General features: G+C 42.7%; 1 protein-coding gene across 1 annotated transcript in view; it reads right to left on the bottom strand.

Moving 5' to 3' along the window:
• Positions 1 to 19618, bottom strand: part of loxhd1b (lipoxygenase homology PLAT domains 1b) — a gene marked incomplete at both ends in the record, with an annotated part of 219653 nt that overhangs the window by 106009 nt on the left and 94026 nt on the right. Inside the window, 5 exons of the mRNA XM_084322732.1 lie at positions 1279 to 1430; positions 2439 to 2760; positions 8205 to 8365; positions 12579 to 12771; positions 15289 to 15485. Coding sequence (XP_084178858.1) covers positions 1279 to 1430; positions 2439 to 2760; positions 8205 to 8365; positions 12579 to 12771; positions 15289 to 15485 — 1025 coding nt within the window. The remainder of the gene's footprint in view (positions 1 to 1278; positions 1431 to 2438; positions 2761 to 8204; positions 8366 to 12578; positions 12772 to 15288; positions 15486 to 19618) is intronic.

Raw genomic sequence — 19618 nt, 5'->3', positions numbered from 1 at the left:
CAGTAGAACTCTGACTGTTTAAAGTGATTAACCTGCAGACATCTATTTCAGGTCCAGTAGAACTCTGACTGTTTAAAGTGATTAACCTGCAGACATCTATTTCAGGTCCAGTAGAACTCTGACTGTTTAAAGTGATTAACCTGCAGACATCTATTTCAGGTCCAGTAGAACTCTGACTGTTTAAAGTGATTAACCTGCAGACATCTATTTCAGGTCGAGTAGAACTCTGACTGTTTAAAGTGATTAACCTGCAGACATCTATTTCAGGTCCAGTAGAACTCTGACTGTTTAAAGTGATTAACCTGCAGACATCTATTTCAGGTCCAGTAGAACTCTGACTGTTTAAAGTGATTAACCTGCAGACATCTATTTCAGGTCCAGTAGAACTCTGACTGTTTAAAGTGATTAACCTGCAGACATCTATTTCAGGTCCAGTAGAACTCTGACTGTTTACAGTAAAGTGATTAACCTGCAGACATCTATTTCAGGTCCAGTAGAACTCTGACTGTTTAAAGTGATTAACCTGCAGACATCTATTTCAGGTCCAGTAGAACTCTGGGGAAGGACTCTGACTAAATAAACTGTGAGTGCTGGTTATTAATGACACTCTGTAACAGTAATGTCTTTTCATGAAATTCAAACCTTTATTTATCCTTGAAAAGGACAATTGAGGTCAGCGTTTTTACAATATGTACACAGTGATACAATAAAATAAATTGTTTACATAGTCAACATATACATACTGTAGATGAAGTGCATTAAAAGGAAGAACACCATATCACTTATATATAGATAGATAGATAGATAGATAGATAGATAGATAGATAGATAGATAGATAGATAGATAGATAGATAGATAGATAGATAGATAGATAGATAGATAGATAGATAGATAGATAGATAGATAGATAGATAGATAGATAGATAGATAGATAGATAGATAGATAGATAGATAGATAGATAGATAGATAGATAGATAGATAGATAGATAGATAGATAGATAGATAGATAGATAGATAGATAGATAGATAGATAGATAGATAGATAGATAGATAGATAGATAGATAGATAGATAGAATATTTTTATTTCTCCACCTTCGTGGAAGCATGTCTTTGGCTTCACCATGGTTACAATCAACAAGACAACACAGTACAAACACCATACAGACACAAAAGACATTGGGCCAAAACAACACAAACACAGACTTCAAGCAGTACCGTCAGACCAGTGGCATATGGGATGAAAGACTTTTCCCAGGTACTTCAACCCAGCATTACCTGTTTCCGCTCAAACTTGTTGAAGTTGTCGGACTTCTTGAGGTAGCGCTCGCCCGTGTCCCCGTTCTCGCCGTAGACGTTGATGTAGACGTTGGCGTCCGTGCCGGCTCCCAGCATGTCCCCAGTGAAGACGCTCACCTCGTAGGTGTTCACTGCCAAGACACAACACCGGGGATGAGTCACTGCCAAGTAGGGCTGAGCCCAAACGTTCGAACGTTCGGACCTTCGTTCGTTGCGTTGGCGTTCAAATTCTAAATCAACATTCGAATAAAAAAAAAAAAAATAATTAAAAAAATATATTTTTTTATATATATATATATATATATATATATATATATTGTATGTGTCTATTTATTCTGTTTAAACCAATGGGTTTTTTCTTCACAGTTGCAGATAAAGATTAGGCTACACTAATATTATAGTATTATACTATTATAGTATATGACTCGTCATAAAAATTGTAATAAAACATTTATCATAGCCTATCTGCATCCGCTTGGCACTTGGCGCTCCATAAAGACCACCATCACTTTCGTACCAACATGTGCCCTTATTGGATTATTTATGTTGACGAAACTGTTATATTCATTAAAGAAAGTTGATTACATTTTTTTTTAAATACTCATTTAATCAGATTAATCACTTTATTCAAATTGAGGATTTAGTTTGAGGATATAAAAAATAAATGTTTTTTTCTTTTTTGTAATTAAAAACGAAGGTTCGAACGTCTGTTCGAAAAACTCTGACGAAGTTCGAAGCCCAAAAACAGGCTTCGGGGAAACAGCCCTACTGCCAAGACACAACACCAGGGAGGAGTTACTGACCCCTCACTATGTAGGCCAGGGCATGGACCCACGCTCACGTCTCAAGGCAACGTAACCTTGAGGCTTGGGTATAACGACCACGTCAGGTACTGAGACCAGGTCTACAGAAACAATACTTTAGTCTGGTTCAGACCAGGTCTACAGACCCTCTACGGTCCAGGTCAGACCAGGTCCAGTTCAGACCAGGTCCAGTTCAGACCAGGTCCAGTCCAGACCAGGTCCAGTCCAGACCAGGTCCAGTTCAGACCAGGTCCAGTTCAGACCAGGTCCTGTTCAGATCAGGTCCAGTTCAGACCAGGTCTACAGACCCTCTACGGTCCGGTTCAGACCAGGTACCTTCTAAGTCCTCTGCGTCCTCTGGCAGCAGTTCCACCACCAGCTCCCCGTCATCCTCTCCCCGGGCCAGCCAGCGGGAGCAGGGGAACTGGTAGGTCAGCACCACCTCCTGCTCCTCCTCTCCCTCCTCCTCCTCTTCTTCCTCCTCCTTCTTCTTCTTCTTCTTCTTCTTCTTGTTGTCCTCTTTCTTCTTCTCCTTGGGCACCATGGCCCAGATCAGGTGCTTGACGTCCACCTTGTCCAGGAACCAGCCGGGGCCCATCCCCGAGCCGTCGTGGCCGATGCGGATCTTGAAGATCTTCCCCACGTCTCTGGCCTCGATCTGGGGGACGGAAGGAGGGAAAAGAGACCGTTTAAGAATGAATTCATTAAAAAATTTAAGCTACGATTTTGAATCACGCTTTGCTCCAAAACAATTTTTTTTTTTTTTTTATCCACTTTTTCTCCCATTTTTTCTATATTTTCTCCCATCCCAATTTCGTATCATCCAATTCAACCCTCCCCTGTCACGGACGCTGTTTCTTGCCTCCCACAAGCCGGCTGCAATGTGGACTAAGTCATACATAGCACAAGTCCCCTCCGGTACTTGAGGTAACAGCAGTCGCATCTTTTCACCTGCGCAGCTCGATCTCTCAGTGGCGAGGAGTAACGCGTGGGAGGCTCACGCTGCCCCCGACACTTCCTGATTCTACTGCGCAGGCGCACCAACCGACCTGTAGGAGTCGCTTGTTCACAACGTTCGATCCCCACCCTTCAGTTTTCCCTCCCCGTAATACGGCCAATGTGTATTACTGCGGACGACCAGCTAAACTGAAAACAATGTGGAGAGCTGGATTCGAACACGCGAATCCTAGCGTCTCCACACTGGTGGCGAGTGCCTTGCCCACTACACCACCTAGCCGCCCGCTCCAAAACACATCTTAACGTGGGAAGAGATTCCATTTGGGCTGTGGGGGGTGGTTAATGTCTGAAGAAGTCGACTGAAGGCTTCTTGTCTTCTCCGAAAGCATGCAATTGGTCCACTGATGGATACTGTTGACAGAACTGGCTATAGGGCGACAATAATATGTTCATGAGGCATGGTTTCTACCTTTAGCCTTTAATCGGCGTGGTTTATTATTTACATTTCACAACAGCAGCACATGAGATCTCCTCTCCGTGAGAGGTAGGTGGGAAGAGACAGAGGGGGAGTCGGCATCAGCTTATATACCCTCTACCTGGCGGTAACATTAACAGCTCCGCCTATAGCGCCCTCCAGTGGAAACAGTTATGCATAGTTAGACAGTTACTCAGTTACTAGCAATCATATATAACCTCTAACTTTAACAGATACATCTTGATATGTCTAAGTGTGTGAAATCCTCTTTCAGTGCCTCTGTGCCCGTTTTCTTAGGCATGCAGTTAGCCTCGCTGGTATGTGCGCCATTAGCGTTTGCCACGCTTCTAGGCCTCTTTGCTTTTGGAAATAATGATTTATAAAAAAAAATATATATATATATATATATATATATATATTATAATTAATTTTGCATATTTTTTTGCATTCGACTAAGAGGTTGATAGTCGACTACGGCCAGGGACGTTGGAACTTAAAATCGGCAGGGGGTGCTGTCTTTCTGAGAATTTTATTTTTTTCAGAACGCTTTAATGTGATTTCAAATGTCCTTTTAAATTAAAATGACGTGAGAGGGAGTGGGACGTACATTGTTCAGAACGGCTTTGAATTCTAATGTATTTTTTTTTATCAAAATGACAACGTGGCAGAGTGAGAGGAACGTTTATTGTTTAGAATGGCTATAAAAACAAACATCACTTCTGAATACCTCACTCATAACAATGAATTCACACGCTCGCTCTGCGCGCTCTTTTGCATTTTGTAGGCTATTTGGTTTTCATATTATGTTTCCACTCTGATGAAAGAAAGCCTTAATGAAGCGTAGTAGCCTATAGTACAACCATGTTATTGACTAGTTTACAAAAAAATGCGACTCACCGTACTGCTCTCTGCAAATCGGGGTCTCTTCTTCTCTGCTCCTAAATGTGGAAACAGCGGCGCGGCACCACAAACTCGAGACAGCGCCACTCTGTGGCCAAAATAATACCTGGTAGATGGTAGTCTAAAGATAGATTGTAGATGGTGTGTCTAGTATGTCTTCGCCCACATGTCACTTTACTGTTATAATAACGTAACGATTATTCCGTATGATTGTCTACACAGTGTAATGGTGAAGTGCTTTGAGCAGGAGAAATGTATAATGTTACAGTATATAAAAATACTTTTGTGCAGTAACTGAAGCTGCCGCACCCCCCTTCCAACGTGCCTGACTACGGCTCCTTTCGTTTCAGTCAGCCCTACACAGTGGCGGTGGAAATTCCCCCACGGGCCCCGAGGCGAGATTGACAGCTCCTCGTGGAACTTCTGCATTGCATTTATTACAAATAGCAAGCGATCTTTTTCCTCTGAAACTATTCCTAGTACCGACGGCATCTTTGTTGTTTACGTCCGCGCTGCTTGTGCCGCGTTCACGTTACGTGGGAAGAAGCGGAAGAACCAGAGGACATCTCGTTGCTACAACTAGGAAGCCTTCACGCATTGACTCGATCAAAACGCCCACATCCATACTTCCGCAATTCGTGACGCGAAGTGGGAGATATCGGGGTCTATAAAAAATCCCATATGTCCTAGTAGGAATTACAACTAGGAGGCTGACGTGAATGGTTTTTCCCAGTCGGAAGCTGGTTCTTCCGATTCTTCCCACGTAACGTGAACGTGGCACCTCCGCGCTGCTTGTGAGACTTACGTGGCTACGTCACAGCCAAGGAAAGGGAGCGCTGGATTTGTGCAAAACGCCCTGTTCCTAAACCACAGGCTATCAGTCGTACTCGTACCACAGTACTGGCAAAACGGGAGGAGCCTAGAATCAAAACAAACGCACCAGTCCCAGTTGCCGTTACCAGTTGCCGTTCGATCCAGTCCCACACGCGAACGGCAACTCCATTCAGTCCCGGGCCTGGGCCCGGGCCCCCCTCCCGCCAGACGGTGGGCGGGCCCTAAGGCAGCTGCCTCTGCAGCCTCGCCTATAGCTCCGCCCCTGGCCCTACACCAGACCATCTGAGGCTAGAGCAGAAGGCTGACCGAGCTGGTCACACGAGCTTCCAATAATGGTGACTGTACTGTTCCCATGTGCAAGAGTTCGTTTGGACAGTCTGCCTTCTCTGTTAACGGGGCAAACTTATGGAACTCTCTGCCTACTTGCTTAAAACTGGAGTCCAATGCCAACGTCTTCAGCAAAGGACTCAAGGTATGGCTGAAATCAAAGCAGCAGTGCTCACATATGTAGACGCGGACTGGTTTTGTTGTTTTGATCATGGACTCCGACTCTTGCTCTGATAACTATTTGTTCTGATTTGTGTATTGTTCTGATAATTCTGTATTTTACTGTTAATTTTATTATATCTTTTAGAAAAGCCTCAATGGACTAGTGTTGAAAACTAGCACTTGTGCTATAAACAAGCAAAACAACGCATCTGGTCTGTCCACTGTGGTGTCCATTTTAAATAAACGTTTTTATTCATTCATTCATTCACCAGACCATTTGAGGCTAGAGTAGCGAACGCGAGTGGTGTATTGAAAAGCCTGTGGGCTCAATTTGTTCTATTATATGCTCCAGAATTTACTCTAGATTAACTGACTCGCTTTAACCCAGTGTTTCTCAAAGTGGGGGGCGCAGAGGCATGACAGGGGGGGCCTTGAGATTAAAAAATAAATAAAAATAAATTTTTTTTTTTTTTTTTTTGGGTTTTATCACTAAAGTGCTATTTGTTGCAGCTGCACTGTTCTCCATGAAAATACCATATTTGGATACGTTTGACCATTTCTCAAAATCTGAAAATCATTATTTAATAAAACACAGAAAAGGATCACCAAGTTACTCTCGATAAAAAAAAACTTTACAGACAACATTGAGACAAAGCTTCCTGACACATCTCCATCCAAACTCTTGGAAGAACTCATTGAAATCTCATCTGATAGCTGGCTTTTCATCCATGACAGCTCTGAAAACAAAATATAGGGCCAAGTTGAGCCTTGAGGATGACATGCGTGTTGCCTTGTCAAAGACTGACAGCTATAAAGACTGTTTGCTTATTTCCTATGTTCGCTTTGTAAATTCCCAGTCACTGAGTGAAGATCTGCTGTTTTGCAAATATGTCAAAAACAGAGCGACAGCTGATGAGCTCTTCAAAATTATTGACAGTTACCTGACAGAACATGGACTGAAATGGGAGAACTGTGTGGGCTTTTGCTCTGACGGTGCGCAGGCCATGGCATGGAAAAGGAGGGGGCTACAGGCGCTCATCAAGGGGGTCTCGCCAAACGCGCAATGGACGCACTGTAAATTCACAGAGAGGCGCCAGCGTCAAGACAGCTTAGCCCTGATATTTTGGTCCGCCAAAGGGGGGCCTGACAGAAAAAGTTTGAGAAGCACTGCTTTAACCCATTCGCTACCACACTACAGAAGGTTAACCTTTCACTACCACACTACAGGTGGTTAACCATCTGTAGTGTGGTGGTGAAATGGTCTGTAGTGTGGTAGTGAAAAGGTTAACATTCTGTAGTGTGGTAGTGAAAGGGTTAACCTTCTGTAGTGTGGCAGTGAAAGGGTTAACCATTATGTAGTGTCACAGTGAAAGGGTTAACCTGCTGTAGTGTGGCAGTGAAAGGGTTAACCTTCTGCAATGTGGCAGTGAAAGGGTTAACCATTCTGTAGTGTGGTAGTGAAAGGGTTAACCATTCTGTAGTGTGGCAGTGAAAGGGGTAACCTTGTGTAGTGAGGCAGTGAAAGGGTTAACCATTCTGTAGCGTGGCAGTGAAAGGGTTAACCTTCTGTTGTGCGGCAGTGAAAGGGTTAACCGTCTGTCTAGTAGAGTCGTAGTTAAAGGGTTCACCTTCTGTAGTGTGGCAGTGAAAGGGTTAACCTTCTGTAGTGCCGCAGTGAAAGGGTTAACCTTCTGTATTGTGGTGGTGAAAGGGTTAACCATTCTGTAGTGTCACAGTGAAAGGGTTAACCATTCTGTAGCATCACAGTGAAAGGGGTAACCTTCTGTAGTGTGGTAGTGAAAGGGTTAACCGTCTGTAGTGTGGTAGTGAAATGTTTAACCTTCTGTAGTGTCACAGTGAAAGGGTTAACCTTCTGTAGTGTGGTGGTGAAAGGGTTAACCTTCTGTAGTGTGGCAGTGAAAGGGTTAACCTTATGTAGTGCGGCAGTGAAATGGTTAAACTTCTGTCGTGCGGCAGTGAAATGGTTAACCTTCTGTAGTGCGGCAGTGAAAGGGTTAACCTTATGTAGTGTCACAGTGAAAGGGTTAACCTTCTGTAGTGTGGTAGTGAAAGGGTTAACCTTCTGTAGTGTGGCAGTGAACGGGTTAACCTTATGTAGTGTGGCAGTCAAATGGTTAAACGTCTGTCGTGCGCCAGTGAAAGGGTTAACCTTCTGTAGTGCGGCAGTGAAAGGGTTAACCTTCTGTAGTGCGGCAGTGAACGGGTTAACCTTCCGTAGTGTGGCAGTGAAAGGGTTAACCATTCTGTAGTGTCGCAGTGGAAGGGTTAACCTTCTGTCGTGTGGCAGTGAAAGGGTTAATCTTCTGTAGCGTGGCAGTGAAAGGGTTAACCATTCTGTCGTGTGGCAGTGAACGGGTTAACCTTCTGTCGTGTGGCAGTGAAAGGGTTAACCTTCTGTCATGTGGCAGTGAAAGGGTGTCTGATACCTTGAATATGTCGGTGGTGTTTCTCTCGAAGTTGTTGGACCTGCTCTTGAGGGTCATGAGCTCCGTCTTGCCTTTATCCCCATAGATCTGGATGAACACCCTGGCGTTGGTCCCGGCGTACAGCACGTTTCCCGTGACCGCGGATACCTCGTAGTTCATCACTGCCAAATAACAGGACACAAGACATTAGGGCTGCACGATTCTTGCTAAAATGTGAATCACGATTTTTCTCTCTAAGAATTGAGATCACGATTCTCTCACACGCTTCTTATTCTTTCAATAAAATCATTTATTGCACTCTTTCTCAAACAACATAACATATATAAAGGTGCTTGACTTAAACTTAAACATAACATATATGAAAGTGCTTGACTTAAACTTAAAAGTCTCTTGTAACATACAAAATAACTCAAGTCAGAATCATCATCATTTAAAAAAGTTAAGTAAAAAGTTAAAAAATTTCAATTAAAGGAAAATAATTTAAAAAAGAAAATCGTCATAATTTAGAAATGAGATTGCAATTTTTTTTTTTATCGTGCACCCCTACAAGACATGCTATACAACACATTTCCGGTAACCGCAATTACCTCGTAGTTTATCACTGCCAAATAACAGGACACAAGACATGCTATACAACACGACTCCAGTAACCGCAGTTACCTCGTAGTTTATCACTGCCAAATAACAGGACACAAGACATGCTATACAACATGTTTCTGGTAACCGCGGTTACCTCGTAGTTTATCACTGCCAAATAACTCTGCAGACGTTTTACACGCACCTCCAGCTAGACGACACACTAAAGAAAACCCCCCCAAAAGCACAAGAGGACCCCTCTACAAATAATGGTAACTTGACTGGTGCTATTTTTATTGATTTGAGCAAGGCCTTCGATCTCGTTGACCACTACCTCCTTTTAGATAAATTATATTCTGTTGGTTTGTCAAGGAATTCTTTATTATGGTTTAATTCCTATCTTCATAATAGAAAGCAATGTGTAGCAATTCAAGGTAGAAAATCTGATTTATTAGTTCAACAAAGAAGTGTGCCGCAGGGCTCAACTCTTGGTCCACTTCTTTTTTCTATTTTTATAAACGACCTCCCTTCAATTATTTCTGAATGTTGTATTCAGCTCTATGCTGATGACAGAGGAATTTACACCTCCAAATCCACTCTATCACACATTGAATTAGCTCTGCAATCTGATTTTAATTCCTTGCAACATTGGCTAACTGCGAACAAATTACTACTTAACAAAAGCAAATCATATACAATGATCTTTGGTACTCGCCAGTGCATCAAATCTAAAGACAAATCTCGTTTATGTGCTATTCATAGTTTAGATGGTACACCTTTGCAAAGAGTCGAACACACAAAATACTTGGGTGTTTGGCTTGACTCTGAACTATCATTTAAGTGTCACATTGATCATATCGTAAGAAAAATGTATCTTAGTGTGGGTATTCTCTACCGCTCCAGAAACTGCTTAACTTTTTCTGTTAGAAAGAAGCTTGTAATTCAACTTATTTAGTCATTTATGGATTATGGAGATATTGTCTACCAGGTTGCATCCAAAACAAATCTCATTCCTCTCAATACATCTTACAATAAATTATGCAGATTTGCTCTTGGATGCCCTTTTACAACTCATCACTGTCTAATGTATGAAACACTGAATTTGCCCTCTCCCACTGTAAGAAGACAGCGCCACTGGTTACAATTTATTTTCAAATGTATTCATCTTAATTATCCGCAATATCTAAAACAATACTTGACTCCATATTCTTCCAATTATTATTTAAGGCATTCTAGCCAACTCTATTTTTCCATACCTACACTTTCAACACTCTCAAAAGCAACAACCAAGAAAGCCTTTTTGTTCAAAGCCCCTTCTGATTGGAATAACTTACCTGCAAATACTCGTTCCATCTCATCTTTTTATTTATTAAAAAATGCGCTGTCTTCTTACTTTCATAGTACATGTACATGTTTTTAGTTTATAATTTTTTGTTTATCATTTATATACTGCATACTATCATGACTTTCACTACTTATCTCGTACGAAGTAACGATCCATTCCTATCCTTGCTTGATTTGTGTTTTGTTTGTCCTGTTTATTTTGTGATCTTGTATGTTGGTTTACTTATTTTGTAATGTCATTTCTCAGTTGATTTTGTTGTTGTAGACTGTTTCGATGTCCAATGTTTTTTGTGTGTTTTTTTTCTTCTGAAAATGTACATACATTGTATTGTGTTAGGAGCCCCTCGAAAACGAGATGCTACATCTCAAGGGGTTATTCCGAATAAAGAATTTCAATATATACAGGACCTTTTCGCAATTTTTTCAGAAGCTGAGTTCCATGTCTAGCGACTTTCACACAACCTTCTCATCAAGTATTTTACACCCCTTTTCAGCGTCAGTGTCAGTGTTGAAAACCAAGCGGTTCAGAGGGAGTCGACCGCGCTTCCCTGTTGCTGCTCCATGCTCAGCCAGTCCGGTAAATTATTCACCACTAACTAACCAGCGTACTGGTTCTCACTTCCACCTGTTCATACAGCCACGACCTCCTGTCACGACGGCACTCCCGTAACGTAAGATGATAATGAGCCAAAGCACTGTATGCACCTGAACACTTTGTTAAAGATGATCCAAAGCAGTGAAAGCACACACTGTAGTATGCACCTATGAACACTTTGTTAATAATGATCCAAAGCACACACTGTAGTATGCACCTATGAGCACTTTGTTAATAATGATCCAAAGCACACACTGTATGCACCTATAAACACTTATTAAAGCAGTAGTCCACTGAAGCAAGATGGCCGCCGGGGAACTATACGCGGGAGACTCCGCCGTGAGCCATCTTAGTATTATATTAGTGCTGTCAATCGATTAAAATATTTAATTGCGATTAATCGCATGATTGTCCATAGTTAACTCGCGATTAATCGCATTTTTTTTTTTTTTTTTATATATCTACCTTAAACAGATATTTTTCAAGTTCTAAGTTTTAATACTCTTATCAACATGAGAGTCAACAAATGCTTGCTTTATGCAGCCATTTAACACAAAAGGATGACCCTCATGCATTTCAAATTTGCATCAAATTCAAAACAGAGTGATGCACAAAATAACTTAAACAAAAATAATAATTTAAAACAATGAATAAAGTGTGCATGAAATAATAGGGGAAAGAAAACGTTAGGAACTTGTTACATTCACCCACACAAGGGCTGATTAATCACACACCCCCCCTCTCTCTCTCACACACTCTCCCAGCTCTCTTTATCTCTTGCCCCTTCCTCATCTCTCTCACGCCCCTCTCTCTCTCTCTATATCTCACACACACACACACACACACACACACACACACACACACACACACACACACACACACACACACACACACACACACACACACACACACACACACACACACACACACACACACCTACACACACACACACACACACACACACACACACACACACACACACACACACACACACACACACACACACACACACACACTTCAGAAACAAACATAGTATCAATGAGAGCATCAATAATACACCTGAGTGAAGTCTAGTAAAAAAGAAAAAGTTAAAAAAATTAAAAAAATCTTAAAAGTGAATCGTGAGTTAAAAAAGAATAGTGGCGTTAATAGAATCGGGCGATAACGCGTTAATACCGTGTTAACTTAGTTTATATATATATCTATGGTATGCAGGACCTCGCTGGGGTAAATCTCCACTTACGTGGCTCAGTATCTAACACCTCGCTGGGGTAAATCTCCACTTACGTGGCTCAGTATCGAGGACCTCGCTGGGGTAAATCTCCACTTACGTTGCTCAGTATCGAGGACCTTGCTGGGGTAAATCTCCACTTACGTAGCTCAGTATCTAACACCTCGCTGGGGTAAATCTCTACTTACGTAGCTCAGTATCTAACACCTCGCTGGGGTAAATCTCCACTTACGTGGCTCAGTATCGAGGACCTCGCTGGGGTAAATCTCCTCTTACGTGGCTCAGTATCTAACACCTCGCTGGGGTAAATCTCCTCTTACGTGGCTCAGTATCGAGGACCTCGCTGGGGTAAATCTCCTCTTACGTGGCTCAGTATCTAACACCTCGCTGGGGTAAATCTCCTCTTACGTGGCTCAGTATCTAACACCTCGCTGGGGTAAATCTCCACTTACGTGGCTCAGTATCGAGGACCTCGCTGGGGTAGATCTCCACTTACGTGGCTCAGTATCGAGGACCTCGCTGGGGTAAATCTCCACTTACGTGGCTCAGTATCGAGGACCTCGCTGGGGTAAATCTCCACTTACGTGGCTCAGTATCTAACACCTCGCTGGGGTAAATCTCCACTTACGTGGCTCAGTATCGAGGACCTCGCTGGGGTAAATCTCCACCTCCGTCTTGCCGTCGGCCTCATCCTCGTCGAGCCAGCGGTGGCTGGGGAACATGTAGTGTCTGCCATGCACCGGCACCATGATCTGAACGCTGTCCAGGAACCAGCCGGCCCGCATGCCCTCGTTGGTGTGGCCGATCATCAGCCGGTTGATCTGCGGCCGCAGCGCCGTGGAAGAAACAAAGAAGAAGAAATACAACGTGTTTTTGTAATTTGTTTGAACCATAACGATAAATAAATCACTGAATTCAAAAGTGTATGGGGAAATGTGTTCGTTTGTCTCTGTAGAGACAAAACTATAATATTTAGGGCATATATGGAGACAATCTTTATTACAATATTATTTCCAATATTAACCTAAAATCTATCTCGTCCAGTGCACTAAATCTTTTGTAAAAGGGGAAAATAGAGAGAGATTTTTATTGTCCTGAAATAGAATCAAGATCTGTTTGAATCTTAAAAATAACAAGTGTACTAAATCCCTTGGGTTAAAATTGTTTGGGAAAATGTTTTAATTTGTTGTTAACTTCGAAAGCTATGCTCTTCTTCTTTTTCAGGTTTTGGTTCAGGTGTAATAAAGGGTTCAAAATAAACCCCATGGGACATTATTTCAACCTGTTACCTGCATAATCTTAAAATAGACACTTCAAGGATTAAGAAAAAACTGGTGGTGAAAAGAAAACCTATGCGCGTTGACCTATGTTTCCATCTGAACTAGAATGACAGTTCAGTAGCTTATTACACTGTTTCTCCAGACCTCTCTTGGCAGACCTCTCTGGGTGCACATCAGCCCCCTCACACCTGGGCAGAGAGGTGTGGCCAGCAGTAGCAACCCCTCCACCTTATCCTCCACTCGACTCCAACCCACACGTCAAGCCATGACACATTTTTTTTTGCTGTCAGGCGATAAAAAAAATTAATCAAATTAATTACAGGATTTGTAATTAATTAATCTAATTAATCACATTTTAATCGCATAACCATTTTAGGCCTGATATTCTATATTCTATAATCATATTTCAAATGGCATGTGTCCGGATGGCAGCATTCAGTACTGTATCTACAAAACCTTCTGTTTAATCATCTTCCATTTATTCATTTGCTTAGATTTTTCAGGTCTGGTCAATTTGAGCATGGTGTTATTCACAGTAAAAGATAATTATTTTTTTATTGATATTCTCATTTGGTTCATTACAATTTACTCAAGCCTAGGTAGTAGCCTCATGTCGGTGGATCTGGCCGGTGGATCCGGTTGATCTGCCTGACAGAGTGACCTACCCTGGTTTGAACTACAGTAGTTTATAGAGCAACCCGTTCCTATAGCAACCCGTTCCTAGTATAGCCCATCGTACTGTATGTTTAGTTATTCTATTGTAGTGAATCGAACCAGGGTCGCCCAGACCACAGGCTGCAGCGCTAACCAGTCGACTAAAGGGTCCGTCCCGTTAGCCAACGGCTCCCTCTGGGTCCCCCCTCCTTCAGCCTATCAGCTCCCTCTGGGTCCCCCTCCTTCAGCCTATCAGCTCCCTCTGGGTCCCCCTCCTTCAGCCTATCAGCTCCCTCTGGGTCCCCCTCCTTCAGCCTATCAGCTCCCTCTGGGTCTCCAGGCTTCAGCCTATCAGCTCCCTCTGGGTCCTCCCTCCTTCAGCCTATCAGCTCCCTCTGGGTCCCCACACTTCAGCCTATCAGCTCCCTCTGGGTCCCCCTCCTTCAGCCTATCAGCTCCCTCTGGGTCCCCCTCCTTCAGCCTATCAGCTCCCTCTGGGTCCCCCTCCTTCAGCCTATCAGCTCCCTCTGGGTCCTCCCTCCTTCAGCCTATCAGCTCCCTCTGGGTCCTCCCTCCTTCAGCCTATCAGCTCCCTCTGGGTCTCCAGGCTTCAGCCTATCAGCTCCCTCTGGGTCCCCCTCCTTCAGCCTATCAGCTCCCTCTGGGTCCTCCCTCCTTCAGCCTATCAGCTCCCTCTGGGTCCTCCCTCCTTCAGCCTATCAGCTCCCTCTGGGTCCCCCTCCTTCAGCCTATCAGCTCCCTCTGGGTCCTCCCTCCTTCAGCCTATCAGCTCCCTCTGGGTCCTCCCTCCTTCAGCCTATCAGCTCCCTCTGGGTCCCCACACTTCAGCCTATCAGCTCCCTCTGGGTCCCCCCTCCTTCAGCCTATCAGCTCCCTCTGGGTCCCCCCTCCTTCAGCCTATCAGCTCCCTCTGGGTCCCCCCTCCTTCAGCCTATCAGCTCCCTCTGGGTCCCCACACTTCAGCCTATCTGCTCCCTCTGGGTCTCCAGGCTTCAGCCTATCAGCTCCCTCACACAGACGCACACGCTTCAGCCTATTATTATTATTATTATTATTAATAGGGATGTACGATATTGGATTTTTTACCGATATCCGATATACTGATATTGTCCAACTCTTAATTTCCGATACCGATATCAACCGATATCAACCGATACCGATATATGCAGGGTTCCCCCCCTCGCCAAAAACGGAATAATTTCAGGTAATTAACATTACATATCTCTTGTCGTGGAATTAACATTATGTATACTTTTGACCATAAATAAAATAAGAATTTGTCCTTACTTGCTTGCCTGGGTAAATAAAGGTTAAATAAATGTAAAAAAATAAAAAAGTAATCCCTAATTATTATTATTATTATTATTATTATTAGTATGGTACCTGTCCGATGTCCAAGGTCTCCACGGTGAAGATGTCCAGACGCCCCGTCTCGAAGTAGTTACTCAGGTTGTTGTCTGACACCACCAGCATCATCTTCCCGGTGTCTCCCTTGTCTCCGTACAGCTTCACGAACACCCTGGAGTCCGAGCTGCCGCCCGGGATGTTCCCCGTCTTCACCGAGATGTGATAGCTGGTGTCTGGAGTCACAAGCGGGAGCATCAGGCATGATTGATTGATTGATTGATTGATTGATTGACTTTATTTATGGATCCAAAGACACAACAAATCCAAGGGATGACATGCAAAAGTGACAACACTTATTTACAGCATGGTCCCCGATGTTCTGACCAAAGGACATATACAAATAACATATAAAACAACACATAAAGCAAAAGTCCAATACAACAAATCCATATTCTACATAATCTAAAAACAAGTCAATAACATCCTGACCAAATACCATAAAATAGCGCATTTCATTATACCATCATTAAAACAACAATACAAGTATGACCTGACAGCTATCCGGCCACTTTACCCCAGAGATATGAGCGAACCTGACCTTTAAATATTCCTCTAGAATCTGACAGTTTTATCCTGAGTGGAAGGCTGTTCCACATTGAGATACCGGTGTAGAAAAATGAGCTCTGAGCCATTTTTTACTTGACCCGCGGCACCGTACAAGAGCGAACACTGGCCGCGGTATCGTGTCCATGCTGAGATGGGTCTGTATGACGGTTGTTGTAGGAGCAATTATGTACGTTACGGTATTCTCTATGGTTCAATGGTGTTGTATTGTACGTTTCGGTATTCTCTATGGTTCACGGTGTTGTATTGTACGTTTCGGTATTCTCTATGGTTCACGGTGTTGTATTGTACGTTTCGGTATTCTCTATGGTTCACGGTGTTGTATTGTACGTTTCTGTATTATCTATGGTTCATGGTGTTGTATTGTAAGTTTCAGTATTCTTTATGGTTCATGGTGTTATATTGTAATACAGAGTGTCACCTGAAACGGTAATCGACAGGCAACAAATAGGGCTTTAATTCTATATATATATATATATTGTATTAAAAATAATGCACACCCGATGTTACGGTTTAGGTAGGTGCAGAGCAGAACAGACACGACGAGAGACAGATGTTGATTCTCGAATTTGAGCACTGCTCCTTTAATTCGAGTAACTTGGTAATGAAAATAATAACGCTACACAGTAAATGGGAATAATAAAGGGGAGAAAGCAAGTCTCCAAAAACGTACTAAATAATAAACACGTCACACGACAGTGCTGCATATACTCGCAGTAGAAACACTTAAATAATGAAGGCAAAAGCAAACAATAGCGAGACATAGTCGCAGGGAAAGCTACACTTTCCAAAACGCGTTAAACATGGCACGGTATCAATGACATAATCCTACTCCTGTGGCAACGAGGGAAGATAAGACTCTAACATGAATGCATAGTAGTTACTTAATGCAAGGTTCAGTAAACGACTGACAATCTGAGTAGTAACCACGAAGGACATATAAAGCCAACTAAACTATACACACCAGGTACCATGACCTGTTACCACTGACCTGCTACCACTGATCTGTTACCACTGACCTGTTACCACTGACCTGTTACCACTGACCTGTTACTACTGACCTGTTACCACTGACCTGCTACCACTGACCTGTATCCGTTACACACGCTGGTCAAAACACCTGTTACCACTGACCTGTATCCGTTACACACAGTGGTCAAAACACCTGTTACCACTGACCTGTATCCGTTACACACGCTGGTCAAAACACCTGTTACCACTGACCTGTATCCGTTACACACGCTGGTCAAAACACCTGTTACCACTGACCTGTATCCGTTACACACAGTGGTCAAAACACCTGTTACCACTGACCTAAAGGAAGTCAGTGACTTCAAATACCTGGGCTCGTGGGTCAACTCGTCCGAGCAAGACCTTAAAGTGAGGAAGGCGCTTTGAGAGAGTGAGTTTCTGTTAACTAGGAATTAACCAATCAGAGACAGAAATGACCTGTTACCACTGACTTGTATCCATTACACACAGTGGTCAAAATACCTGTTGGATGCGTTACTAACACGCATTCACCTATTTTTTCTAAATGATCTATAATCATGTTATCATGTAATATGTATGATAGCATGTACACTATTTTTTTAATATGTTTTTGGTAGTTTTTTTTATTGTTTTTACTACTACTATTATTGTGTCACCTGAAACGGCAATCGACATACAACAAATAGGGCTTTAATTATATATATATATATATATATATTGTATTAAAAATAATGCACACCCGATGTTACGGTTTAGGTAGGTGTGTTGGACCCAGGTGCAGAGCAGAACAGACACGATGAGAGACAGATGTTGATTCTCGAATTTGAGCACTGCTCCTTTAATTCGAGTAACTTGGTAATGAAAATAATAACGCTACACAGTAAATGGGAATAATAAAGGGGAGAAAGCAAGTCTCCAAAAACGTATGTAGTGGAATTCTCAGTCCAAACTGTCCAACCATTATGGAAATATGTGTATGTTATGTTGGTTGAATGTTGAGTCCCACAGGGCAAACATCTGCTGGGAGATTGTAATCGGCATGGTCAGAACACCCACACGTAGTTTAGTCTCATAAAGTAGTCTGAACAACATTACAATGGGGGGTTGGCTGTTAAGAGTGGCCCTGGGGGAGAAAGGGATTAGCATTTAAACCTACTTCCCCCGCCAACTCCCCAGTTCAAAGACCGGGGATATTTACACAAGCCGATGGAGACACTAGTTACAATAGGGTAATGGCTGAAGACAGTTGGTTTCACCAACAGTCCATTGATACCATCTGCCTGAACGAATTAACATACAAGTGTCACCAAACAGTGGAGGCGCCTGTTAGATCCTGCAGAACATCGTGTGGGCGCTGTAGAAGAGACCACATGTTTGAGGAGTTAAGCTACACTATTCAAGCAATATAGATATTGATTTAAGTTAAAAGAATATGATTAGGAAATTATACAAGTGGAATTAATGATAAAAGACTGTGATTCTGGTCAAGTATAAAGCTGTTTTGAGTAGAAAATGGTATCTATGTGTTCATCTGGTTATCCCCGATTCAAAAATACACATCTTGAATTGTGAAACAGAACTGTAAAGTAAATTTAGACAGTAAAACTATTCTTTGATTGGAAACAAAGTGGGCTCCAGGGGACGGCCCTTCTTTCAAATTCAAACTCAGGGAAGGCTCGCGATTGGGTGGAAATCCTATGCGTGAGGTCACTTGGTGACATCACGCCCAGGGTTTCTGGCTCATGGATAAAAATGGGGAGGTGGGAGGACACAAAAAAACGGAACCAACACAGGAACACACCCACCTTTTCACACAGAGGACGGCGCGAGCAGAGGAGAACACGGAAAAGAGCTTTTGGAGGGAGAAAAGACTTTCTTTGTTTGTCAGCCAAACAACAAAGAACAAAGACAATTCAACAACTATCATACTTTAATCTGCTTTCTTAGTCTAATATTGAGGGCAAGCGGCATAGTGCTTCGGTACCTTAAATATTATAGCGTTCTTTATTGTAATTGAACCAGAACCATTGTGATTACACTTTTAACTTTGAATTAAAACAGATGCTGGTACAATTTCTCCTCTTTTTCTCCTGCATAGCCGCCGTGAAACAAGGCCAGAGTTATGGTCTTTTGAAAGTACAAGGGTTTTTAGAACGGACAATTCACAACGCAGAGTATTGGTTCTGATCTCATCATAACCAGAACATAGACCCTTGGTGACTTCACGTACTAAATAATAAACACGTCACACGACGGTGCTGCATATACTCGCAGTAGAAACACTTAAATAATGAAGGCAAAAGCAAACAATAGCGAGACATAGTCGCAGGGAAAGCTACACTTTCCAAAACGTGTTAAACACGGCACGGTATCAATGATATAATCCTCCTCCTGTGGCAACGAGGGAAGATAAGACTCTAACATGAATGCATAGTAGTTACTTAATGCGAAGTTCAGTGAACGACTGCCAATCTGAGTAGTAACCAGGAAGGACATATAAAGCCAACTAAACTATACACACCAGGTACCAATAAAGTAATCAGGGCAGATACACAGGAAATTACCATCGGGTAACGCTAGGGCTTTTGCTCCCAGATGAGAGCAAAACCCCAAATGTTACACCCGAGCCGCTAGAGGTCGGCAAAGTGGCGTGTCGCGCCGGTGGGCAAATTGTCCTCAAGAGGGGCCGGGCCAGGCCGTTGCACGTTAAGAGGGTAAAGCAACACAAATACAAATAAAACATAATAAA

This window comes from Notolepis coatsorum, assembly GCF_963971535.1.
Source record: "Notolepis coatsorum genome assembly, chromosome: 10".
Lineage (NCBI taxonomy): Eukaryota > Metazoa > Chordata > Actinopteri > Aulopiformes > Paralepididae > Notolepis > Notolepis coatsorum.
This window is presented reverse-complemented; position numbering and strand designations above follow the sequence as displayed.